The sequence below is a fragment of the Myotis daubentonii genome, chromosome 1, assembly GCF_963259705.1.
Source record: "Myotis daubentonii chromosome 1, mMyoDau2.1, whole genome shotgun sequence".
Taxonomy (NCBI): domain Eukaryota; kingdom Metazoa; phylum Chordata; class Mammalia; order Chiroptera; family Vespertilionidae; genus Myotis; species Myotis daubentonii.
The window spans coordinates 186,559,715-186,571,786 of record NC_081840.1 but is presented as its reverse complement, the minus strand read 5'-3'; the positions used below and the strand labels follow the sequence as shown (position 1 = coordinate 186,571,786).

The 12,072-nt window shown below is 37.4% G+C and overlaps 1 protein-coding gene across 3 annotated transcripts in view; it reads right to left on the bottom strand.

The window, feature by feature from the left end:
• RASSF6 (Ras association domain family member 6) overlaps positions 1-11,837 on the bottom strand; it is a 55,568-nt gene extending 43,731 nt beyond the window's left edge. For 2 of the 3 annotated variants that reach the window (XM_059668806.1, XM_059668825.1), the window contains exons 1-2: positions 11,697-11,837; positions 108-206 (exon numbers count right to left, since the gene is read on the bottom strand). In XM_059668806.1, the coding sequence (XP_059524789.1) occupies positions 108-172 (65 nt within the window). In that variant the 5' untranslated portion in view covers positions 173-206; positions 11,697-11,837. The other variant, XM_059668816.1, reaches the window with a different exon arrangement.
• Between the last annotated feature and the right edge of the window lie 235 nt (positions 11,838-12,072).

The window sequence follows — 12,072 nt, the reverse complement described above, 5'->3', positions numbered from 1 at the left end:
ATTGGCCCAAGGCACTACCATCTCTACCCTGGAATATTTCAGCTCCTCGATAGTTTCTCTGCTTCTACTGGCAACTAGAATAACATATAAGACAGATATACAGTTACCCAGTAAGGAATGTCCTGTCATTGACGAAGATCCAAGAAGAGTACTGGTCGGGCATCATAGTCATCTTTCCTCCCTTTTTGAGGTCATCTATGGATACCCTAAAACATTAGAATAACATTAATGGCATGCACTCGTGATGCATTCATAAATCAGTTTCTGACTTAAATTGAATTTTCTTGTTGTGTCCCTAGTGTGTAAAAGTATTGGAGGAGAGGGGGTGTTTAAGTAGTGTTTCACGTATGGGCATGAGGGTTGGGTTGGGGAGGAAAGGAAAGAGAAGATACTTTTTTAGCATGTGTCGTACACTCTGTAGGTGAGCCACCTTCTCTCAAAATCCTGCGACCATCTATCCCAGCAAGGTCTGCAGGCTATTACCTCCACTTCAAACCCTCAGTAAGTAACGGAGCAGCTCATTTGAAGCACAGTCTGAATACCTTCAAGGCCTCAACTTTGTTTCCTTTTCACCAACAATTTTGCAGTTTGGAAAAGGTTATATAGATTAATTCTTTTTCTATAAATCAGTCCATGCTAAGATTCTTTTCAAGGATTTTTTTCTATGTCGAAGGGAATTAATAGTGAGGATAAATGAGATGTTCTGCAAAGCCTTCAATTGTAAGAAAATAAGCTTAGAGTTCAGAGTTTAACTACAACTCATGTTGAGTGAGTTTCTAAATGGCCTCCTCCAAAGCTCTTTTTCATGATTGCTCGTAATTTGTTTTGGGAAACAAGTAATAATATGTTGTCTTCCCTGCCCACTCCTACCAGCCCCAACCCACTTAAGTTTTAAGATCCTTGGCTCTTTTCCCCTGTTCTAATTACTCAACCTGTGCTTTTGAGAAAAACCTATTTTGTCTCTTTTGATATGATCTTTCATTTTAAACTGAAAATTGTTTTCTTCATATAATTTAGGGAACATAGTAGTAAAAGAAGGGGAACAAACAATTTAATTTTGACAATCTCGAATGAAAGATGATAAAGAGGACATATGAAGAAATATCAGATAAACCACAAACATATTAACTTGACAAATAGGCTTCCCTTTGGTAATCAATTTGAGAAACTGGCAACTGTAGGATAGAGAGACAGAGAGAGGGAAAGGCAAACAAGGCAGAGCAATAGTTGTAAGAAAGTTATCATACAAAATCCAAGGTTGGCCCATGATAAATGCTAATGATTTGCAAATTTGTAAGTGGAATCCTGGATCAAAGTTATGATGATAATAACTTTATGGTTGCTGGCTGTCTTAGCTACACTCTTTGTAAGGAATGTACTTAGTATATCCAAATCTGGCATTACTACGATTATAAAGAATCTTACTTCTGAATTTTTACTATTTGATTTGGAATACACTCTAAAGATTTTTTTTTTCATTTTTCAATTTATCCACAGTTCTAATACTACCAGATTTTTGTGATTGAAAAGTTATCCTCCTGTCCCATCCCTCTATAAATGCACAGGTGTGCTTGGAGTGTTTGAAGCTGCTACAGAGCTTACATTTTATTGATAATTATAAAAAGAAAAAAATGAGAAGCCATATGAAAAATTCTGCCCAACTAGAATAATATTTCTGAAGAGTTTCTGGTTATATTTTATAGTAAAATCTCCAGAAATTTATGAAAAAATGTAGAAGCCTTGCGGATATTATATTTTAAAATAAAATTTCCAGAGACTTGTGGGAAAAAATCAGTCAGTTTTAAACTTCTGCTTACTTAGCAGCCCCGTGTTGTTTTCTTTAAGAAGATGTTAAATCCCAAAGGCTTCTAGGGTCTCAAATGAAGCATTTTTGTGAAATTTTTGTGGCAACATGGGAATACAAGATAGCTGTAATAGAGAAGAGATCCTGGAGGTGTGAAGAAAATAGAAAATTGTACTCAGTAAACTAAAAAACTTCAGAATAAGTGGCCCAATGCCAAGGAATCATGGACCAATTTGGTAAGTTTTTGGAGTATTTCTGGAAAGAATTTTCTCCTGTAAGATTCTGTGCAAGGAAACATATTCCTCCTATTACAGAAATTAAATCCAAGCTGGCTGAACCCTGCCAATTCCTGCAGACACAATCTTAAGTTTTCAGGCAGCTCAAGTCAAGCTCAGGCTCGCAGGGTTGATTGTGATGTAACATCACTGAAGTCTCCTTCAGGCTCTGGAAACTGTGGTCAGACATGAATAATATCCTCCTTTAGGTTGTCATATAAGTGGCATTAAGGTATAACCAGAGATTTTAAATATAATAATTTCTAGTCATTCCATCTTGCAGAAACTGAATATTTGACTACCATTGCTTCAAACCTACAGAATTAAAGGGATATAGCTGGAATAAAAAGGTAGGCTGGAGAGAAAAGATGAATTTTTTTATTTAAAAAAAAGAGGGAGAGGGATTCCCTTCTTTTTCTTCTGAATCAGATTATTTTGGTTGGGATAGGGTGTGTGGAAGACATTTCATGTTTTTCTTCCTCCAGGAGACTAGCTGTCCAAAACAAAACAAACAAAACAAAACAAAAGAAACCCCACAAAAAAAAACAGCCATTCTCACAACATTTCTGATGCATATTTTTCCTTATAGCACATTGTTAGTTCGAAATTCTGTCATCTACTTGAATGCTATGAGCACATTTCATCGGGCATATTGTAATAGTCTCTAAGCTGAATAGTTGATGAGTTTCTAATTATGTTTTTACCATTCTGATCTCACTTCATCTTCTTGTTCACAAATTTTCCTGGGATCTCATTCTTAGCAAAACAGATATAGCCCTAGTCCCTTAACCTGACATTCAGGCTTTCTGCAATTCCACTCAAACCTACTTTTCAAACTTAAAACTGAAGCTTTTCTTTAACAGCAGGCCTTCAAGTCTAATGAAATCTCAAACCACAGAGTGTTCTACTAGTTGCTTTGTACAAGAGGGCCCTTGTCACTCCAGATTTCTGCTTCCTTCTCATCCTTGATCAAGTGTGACCTTATCAAATCTCCCACAGCCTGTTATCTACACTGTTGTGATGCCATTTTCTGCATTCGACCTTGTATTGTTACTATTGATTTATGTCTTGCCTACTCATATCCTCTTGCTAAGGATGTGTTCCTCTAGATGGGAATGTCATCCTCTCTGATAGCACATCATTTAGAAGAACTCTCCATAGCATGGCGAGGACTCAAGCCCCAGGGTCAGAAGCTCAGCAAACTGGGCAAATTAACTCGGTAGGTCAAACACTACATGAGCAGCATTTGACAAGGTTGATTGTTCTCTTCTTTTGAAACACTTTTATCTTTAAGGTATTTTGAAGTAATCACAACAACCTTGCCTTATTTTCTTGCTGTCTCATTCGCTTCACTATTTTAGCCTCCTCTGCTGACTTCTCTAAGAATCACAAAATGCCGGCTTTTTATGTTTTGGGCCATCCCCTCTATCTACACTTTCTCCCAGATAATTGAATTAATTTCCAGCACAGCCTCTCTGCTGAGCTCAACTATGTACTTATTCTCTTTGGATGTCTAACAGCCATCTCAATATCAACCTGGCCAAAACAGAACCACTGACTTTCTCCCATGCTTCAGAATTCCCACCTCCACAAGTCTTCTCTATCTGCCCAATTAAGCACAAACACTTAACAGTCAATCTTATTTTTAATTCTTCCATCATAACCAGATTCCAATCCAGAAGTAAGTTCTATTGATTGTATCTCCATATGTAACCTGAACTCAAAAGCTCCTATTTCCAAAGCTACCGCTTTGAGCCAAGCCACCATCACCTTTCTCCTAGATTATCTCATCAGTCTCCTGACTGGTCTCCCTGCATCCACATGGTGATCAACATTCCATTCTTCACACAGCATAACGGCAATTTCAAAGATCAAGTCAGATTTTGTCATCCTATGATTTAAACCTTGCAAAGACTTGCAAGAATGAACTAGAATAAAGTATAACCTTCCTGTGATTACTCATGAGGTCCCGCCAATCTCTTCAGTATTCACTTCCTTTATTATTTCCTTATTGAATCTATGTCACTTACATTGGCCTTCTTTCTGGTTTTCAATTACCCCTAAATTCATTCCTGCCTCAGGGACTTATCCTTGCTGCTTCTCCTCGTTGGGGCATCCCCCATCATGCAGATCCAGTCCCTGTCTCTTCTCTCAGAGGCTTTCTATAAGCAAGTCTCCATCACTCTTACATTATTTTCATCTAGTTACATATCAATATCTGAAAGGATCTTATTTATTTACGTCGTCCATCTTCTCTAACTACAACACTAGTTTCTTACAATAGGGGCTTTTGAAAATTTGCCTGTGTACGTCCAGCTATTCGAATTTGCATGGAACACCATGGAAGGAATTCAATTAATACCTGTTGAGTGACTGACTGAATGTAAAGTTGCAGATATGGTCCAAAGGATTAAGAATTATTTATAAACTTTTTCTAGACCTCAGTTAAAATGACATTTTAGCTGAGACTAGAAGTTGGAGATATTTTGAACTGAAGAACCAAGATGGAAGCCTCTTAGAGTCACAAAGTGCAAACTGACAGTGATGGGCTAAAGAGTCATCATTCATCAAATAGCTAAGGCATCATTAAAGGGGGCAAACAACGGCCTTGTAAACGGGTGATCTATGCTGAGCCAAAGCAGAAGATTTCAGATGGGATTAAAGAATTTCAAAAGTTCTGACCTTATTCTCTGACCTTAGGAAGACAGACAATTGAATGGAATTTAGGGAATAAAATAGAAACAGCATAAATTTTTGTTCCTAGGTGGTATATGCTAATTAAATAGGAAATACTATTGGCCATGTCTGAATCTAAAAATTGACTAAGCAAAATATTCAAACAGTCTAAATACCAGAAAGGTAAAAATGTGACTTGGTAAAATTCTCACTTTATTATTCATTGCTGAAGTGATAAATAGATCTATGAATTCAGATAGTTTTCCCTCTCCATTCCCACTAACCATGATTCATAGCAAATTAAAAACTGGTTGGGCCCTTGTGCATATCTTTTAAATGATGAAGACTTGGTAGATTTTTGACCTAGTTTCCTCAAAAAGGCTTAAGAGGATGATCACAGAGGTTATGATTAGCAAAGATGGAGAGGATTTATGAAAACAGAAAAATAATTGTATAGGAGCCTAGAATTCTTACTTTGGACATTCACCATTATTTTGATAAACTATAATTTAAGGAGGAAAGCAATTGTTATAAATCTATGTACTTTACTTGGGGCCAGAGCTTATTCACTTAGATTGTGTATGAAATGAGATTACTCATTTAATAAGTGTGGTTATTTATTTTTTCATTTTGTCCAGACAAAGTGGAGCTCAGAAGATAGCAATTAGCAATTAGATAGGTCAGCAATTAAGTTCTGGAGAAATAAACAGTTCTGAGTACTAGGCAGGTCTAAGGTCACAAAGGCCTAGGGAGCTTCCCAGAGAAGGAGGGAGACTAACCAGGTAGAATGGGTCTGAGCAGGCAGAATGGGAGCACTGAGTGTGTGGGCAGCAGAGACCGGAGAACATGAGAGAGCATCAGTGGTTTTTCTCCATCTGCTCTGCATCCTGCCTAGATGTGGGCTTGCCCGCACTGACCAGTTACCAGGAGGAAGCCAGAAAATGGAAGGGGAATCCAAGCTGAAATGAACTCAAATGGACCACTCATTTAAATTACCTTCCTGTGCCCAAGCATGGATTAATTAAATGGTTACTTGTATAGACAACAAATATTCCACAAGTTCCTTCTTTGGACCCACATCCGTACTAACCACATGAAGTGTAGCCTATATCTCCGTCTGTAGTCCCTTATGCCTGAGGCCAGTGGGTATACAGTGTCAAGATGGTCATAATTTTACAATGAACTAAAACAAAAAATACAGGTGCTAACTTCCCTAGGATCCTCAGCCAAAGAAAATTTTTCCTGCCATTTCACAGGAAAATATCTGCAGCGTTTTAATTACCTACTCTTTTCTCTTTCTGGGTCATATATTTTATTTTACTTAATTTGACTATTTGGTCCTTTTGAACAGGATTATTGCTTATTTCAGTTTTGTATTACCCAGAGTGAGTATATATGTATTTACAAGTATATAGATAAAACATATGCAAAATAATTAATATATTCAATACATGGGGAAGCATATTCAAGTAACATTAAAATTGAGAGCTTTGAGGGTGAATGACAGTTATTTTCTTTTTTATTTTATACCCACTTTTAAGATCATATACAAGGAAAATATATAATATACACCATAAAAGTTATAAAAAAAACATAAAGTAACACATTGAAATAGCAAGTGTATATTTCAATTATTAAATAAGACTATATACATGAAGTTATTTTTTAAATTATTGTTTTGGCTTGAAGAGGCAATAGAAAGTTACAAATATGTATTCAGTTCCAAAATAAAGCTATAAAGAAAATAAATTTTTCTCTAAGCTCTGCCCTGGATTCGTGTCAAGATGGTCATAATTTTACGATGTTGAGAAGAAAAGATCTACATACAATTATCTTTAAAAAAACCCCAAAACTACAATTCTACCCATTATCCAAAAGAGTCAAGAAAAGTATGGATTCTGAGAAACATTTGTCTCCATAGTTTTTCTAAAGAATGCATTTAATTTGCAGAGATGATAAAAAGTTCAGAGTTGGGTTACTTAAACCATCATTTCATTAAGTGATGTTGATTGCAGCTAGAAAAATGTTTGTTTTGAGATAAAAATAAACAAAAAAGTACTTGGATTTAAGACAGCACTAAACAGGATGTGGATCAAACAACCAGATGTCTATGTGACCATGTCATTGCTCTCAGTTCCAGTAGAATCCAATTTGAAATGACAAGACTTTAATAATCTATTTCATATTTACACAGTGCTAAGACCACGTGCTTTGTTCTCCCCAGAGTGTGCTGGGGAAGTGAGGGAAGCAAGAGCAGTAGAAGAAGCAGGCTAGCTTTCAGCCATGTCAGGACTCAAAGAATCTCACCAGCGCACAGTCTAGAAGGGAGCTGCTGGAATTGCTGCTGTGGCCCAGCTCAAGGATTTCCTACTTCATCTAAGTTTCCAAGAGGACATTCTAAGGTGGCTTCACAGGCATCATGACTCATCTTTTCTGTTCATATGTTGGCTACAAAAGAATTGGGAGACTCTCTTCTCTTGAGCTCCATTTACTAGCCCTGGGATGATGATAATGAAAAGTTGTCTTTAATCATTTCAGCTACTAAAATAGTACCCTCATCACTTAAAATAAAGACAACTGAAATATTGGTTTTGTATTGAGATGCTGTTATGAAGGGATGAAATCACTATATAGTATTTGACAGCTCTGACAGACATAAGTTTAATTTTGTAGCAGGGCCTAATCCTCTCTAACCCTGGACTTGGCTGCAAAGAGAATATTCAGAAGATGTTCTTTCTCAGAGGCTGTATTTTCAATTGACCCATACTTGAATATGTTTTAAAAATCTAAACTTTTCTATGAAGCCCATGTATTTCTTTTTCTTTTTTTTCCTCCATGTATATATAACAACCCTAAAATCCCTACCTGCTTCTAACGTAAGTTGACTGTTAGCATTAGATTTCTATTTCAAATGAAAGTGTACCATGCTTGTTATTTTACAGAGTTAAAACAAATATCAGATGTTAATCTTTGAATTACATGTTAAAAAGACATGTTACATACATGTTATACTATTTTGAATATATTTGAAAATTTAATTTTTTCTTAATTACTGTTGGTTGTCTCTCTCTCTTTCTCTCTCTCTCTCTCTTCCTATTCCGAAAACATTTAATAGTTTATCTTAAAATGTTATATGCATTAGAAGTAGTAGAAAAACACATTTATACTAAAACAGACTTTAACAAAGGAGAGTTACCTACAATTATGTGGTTAAATAAGTTAATTTCAAGTAAGTTAATCTCCAATATAGTTAAGTAGATTAATTTCAATTGATGGTACTGTACATTGTTGAGACATATGCCTATTAAGAAATAAAATCAAATAACTTGGTTTAAGACGTTCTGTTATGTTTGATCAAATAATTGAATCGATACTCCACCCCTGGGAACTGACCTTCAGGCCACTTCACAACGGACATTCCCTTTTGCTTAGACCACATTCCACTTGCTAAGACCACATTCCACTTGCAAAGACCATTATCTCTCCCCTCTGGACCTTTCCAGGATTCAGACCGGAACAGGGAATTCTCCACCCAGAAAAAGCCCACCTAGGGTCCCTTAAAAACTTCTGACTCCCAATTTTGGGTGCTGGCACCATTTTGGGGGCTCAGCCCACCTGGTATCCAGATGACCTAATAAATTTATAAGCCCTTACCACTTTGGCCTTATACGTTCCTCCTTCGGCGACTCCAGCACTAACAATATCTATTCAGCGTAAAAGCATATTCCTGCTTTGAAAAATATTTAGTAAATACCAGTACTGAAATTTATTCTAAATGGACTTAGTACTCTTGTAAGTTTTTAACTAAACCACACTAAGTTCAACCAGACTCTAGAGGACAATAATGTAGTCAAGTTCAGTTTGGTTGGTTTTATAATTCTATTCACAATTCTCCAGTCCATATTCAATTGTAATTACATTGGAGAATTTTAACTCTACAATTTGAAAAAAGAATCATGTTCATTGACCGATGAATGGATAAAAAGTAGATTTGCAGTGGTGAGTACAGGAAACAGAGTTTATTCACTATTGTAATAATCATAATAGTAATGTCTTTGTCCATAGGAACAACAGTAAACCTACTTATGCCCACTCCTTATATACAATGGAATATTAAGCAGCAATAAACAAGAATGGAATGGCCTGGCTGGTGTGGCTCAGTGGTTGAGTATCAACATATACACCAGGAGGTCACAATTTGATTCCTGGTCAGGGCATATGCCTGGATTGTGGGCTCAATCCCCAATAAGGGGCGTGCCTGGAGGCAGCTAATCAAGGATTCTCTCTCATCATTGATGTTTCTATCTCTCTTGCTCCCTTCCTCTCTGAAATCAATAAAATATTTTTTAAACAAAATAATGGAATCTTACTATTTATGACACATTAATGGATTTAGAGGGTGTTATGCTATGTGAAATGTGAGGCAGAGGAAGATAAATACTATACAGTTTCACACATATGTGGAATGTAAAGCAAAACAAAACAAAAGCAGACTCATAAAAACAGAGACCAAAGTGACAGTTACCAGAGGAAGTGGTTGGGGGAATGGGTGAAAAAAGTGAAGGGGAATGTAGTTAACATTATTGCATAAATTTACATAGTGACAGATGATTACTAGGATAGTAGGGTGGTCACATTGTAAGGTCTAAAAATGTCAAATCACTATTGTATACCTGAAACTAATAAGACTAATATAAGATTGCATAACAACTATTCCTTAAAAAGATAAATTTACAAAGTCAGGTAATATTAGCATTCACACACAAAAAAAATGATGAATAGGATTGACTACAAATCACTTAAATGTTTTATATTAGTAAAATAAAAAGATAACATTTTGTCAATGGAAACACTTTGCTAGTCATAGCAACTAAGTCTGTCTTCCTCAAAGTTATCAACATTAATAAAACTCACAGCAATGTTGCCCTGGCTGGTGCAGCTCAGTTGGTTGGAGCATTGTCCCTTACACTGAAAGGTGGCTGGTTCGGGTTTGATCCCCAGTCAAGGGACATACAGAGGCAACCAATCAATGTCTGCCCCTTTCCCTCTCAAAAATTTAAAATTTTTTTTAAAAAAAACCTCTATAAAAAAACACTAACAGCAATATTAACAAAAGTTCCCTTTAAATAAAATTTCAAAAAATAAGGTGCCTTGCCTATAATTTAAGTTTAAGAGGCAACGACCAACAAAAAACAGGTATCATTCTTTTATATACATTGGCCATCAACACAAACGAAAGTCTACATCACTTCAATACAAACAATACAATATGTACTACAATGTAAGGTCGTGGAATCTTATGGTCTAATTTTCTCCAAGTTATTCAAGGGGCAATCTCTTTTACTAAACTCAGATAACATCATGGGTTCCACAAGATGGGACTGTGTAAAATTCTCCTATTAAAATTACACTTTAGTTTTAGAAATAACATGAATATACATGTGACTTTTCCAAAGTAAAATTGACTGAATAGCAAATAAGTTTGAATTTGCCACCATCTACTCTATTTGAAAAATGGCAAGAAGCCAGATAATATCCTTGCTACTAAGAAAGGCAATGCTTTTCCCACCTGCCATCTGCTCACAGGTCCTGGATCCACAATGTCTGGTCTCCCCTGCTCAGCTCCTGCTTCCTGATCTGGCCCTTTTGGCTAATAAGAGGCCTCATTTATGGAATACTTGCTCAGTGTTTAGTGCTCATCGAAGCCCTATTGGCAGCTCCTGTTAGGATGCTCACTTTTAGAGATGACAAACTGAGGCTTAGATAAGTTAACTTGCTATGGAACAAAATACTAAGTGGCAAAGCCAGGACTTGAACCTGTGGCTCTCCTGCCTCAGAATGTTATCCTTAACTCATGGCCTCCCATGTAATTAATTATGATTATTCTTTCATTGTTTGGTACAGTCTTAAATTATATCAGAAATCCTTTGCAATTTTTTTTTTGGGGGGGGTTACATTTTTGTAGCTTTGTGGAAACAAAAGCTTAGCTGACTGAACCCTTTATTTATTTATTTATTTATTTATTTATTTATTTATTTATTTATTTCATTTTTGTTACTCTTCACCTGAGGGTATTTTTCCATTGATTTTTAGAGGGAATGGAAGAGGGGGAGACAGAGAGAGAATGAAAAACATCCATGTGAGAGTCACATCAATTGGTTGCCTCCTCCACACATCCTGACCAGATCTCACCTATGTGCCCTTAGACAAGAATCAAACCTGGGACCTTTCAGTCTGGAAGTTGACGCTCTATCCACTGAGCCAAACAGGCTAGGTTTGAACCCTCTATTTAAAATACCTTCCATGCTAGCTGATTCAATACAACACTGTAACCACAAGAACACTCAGGGACAGGAGGATGTCATGCCAGGAGTCCAGTATCTCTGGAGAGTAAGCACAATTCCAGGTCCAGTGCTCACTGAGATATTTCCCTGAAGCTAAGGGAGGAAGGGCTCAGTGGCCACACTAACCTCCATACCTCCCTCTCCTTCCCTCCTTTTCCCTCTCTTTACAGTGGCCACACTAACCTCCATACTCCCCCCTCTCCTTCCCTCCTTTTTCCTCTCTTCACAGTGGCCACACTAACCTCCATACTTCCCCCTCTCTTTCCCTCCTTTTCCCTCTCTTCACAGTGGCCACACTAACCTCCATACTCCCCCCTCTCTTTCCCTCCTTTTCCCTCTCTTCACAGTGGCCACACTAACCTCCATACTCCCCCCTCTCCTTCCCTCCTTTTCCCTCTCTTCACAGGCATAACTTGGTCAGGAAAGAGCATTCTGAAAAAAAAATCAAGAGGAAAAGTAATGTCCGTTTCACCTGTTATTCACACTGAGAGCAGAAGGAACCTTTTTACCTTCATTGTTGGGCTGAACTTGCTTGCGACAGTTTGTTCCCCTGCTGGGTCACAAACTCTGATTGTCGGAAAGTCAGCGCTCACTCACCTGTCCTGGAGGTCCAGGTCCGTGCCAAGTGTGGGAGGAGGGGTGCACAAGGCTCACCTGCACACCGCTGGGCTCTGCTCCCGGGAGTCCTACACACACACACACACACACACACTCACACAAGGTCATCAACTCCAGAATCTGGTAGTTAATTATTACTTCCTTTCACCACCGCAGGGAAATGTCAGAAACCTGAGCCACTCCCTGTGCCTCAGTGCATGTTGGGAGTGTTTACTTTCTTTCTTAGGATCAGCTGGTAGACACACTCCTTTGCTCCTTGTCACACATTTTGAGGAGAAGTGAACTGACACCCTGATTAACACTTTAACCACTGAGTTGGATTGATTCTACTCTCTATTTTCTAGCCTATCCAGAT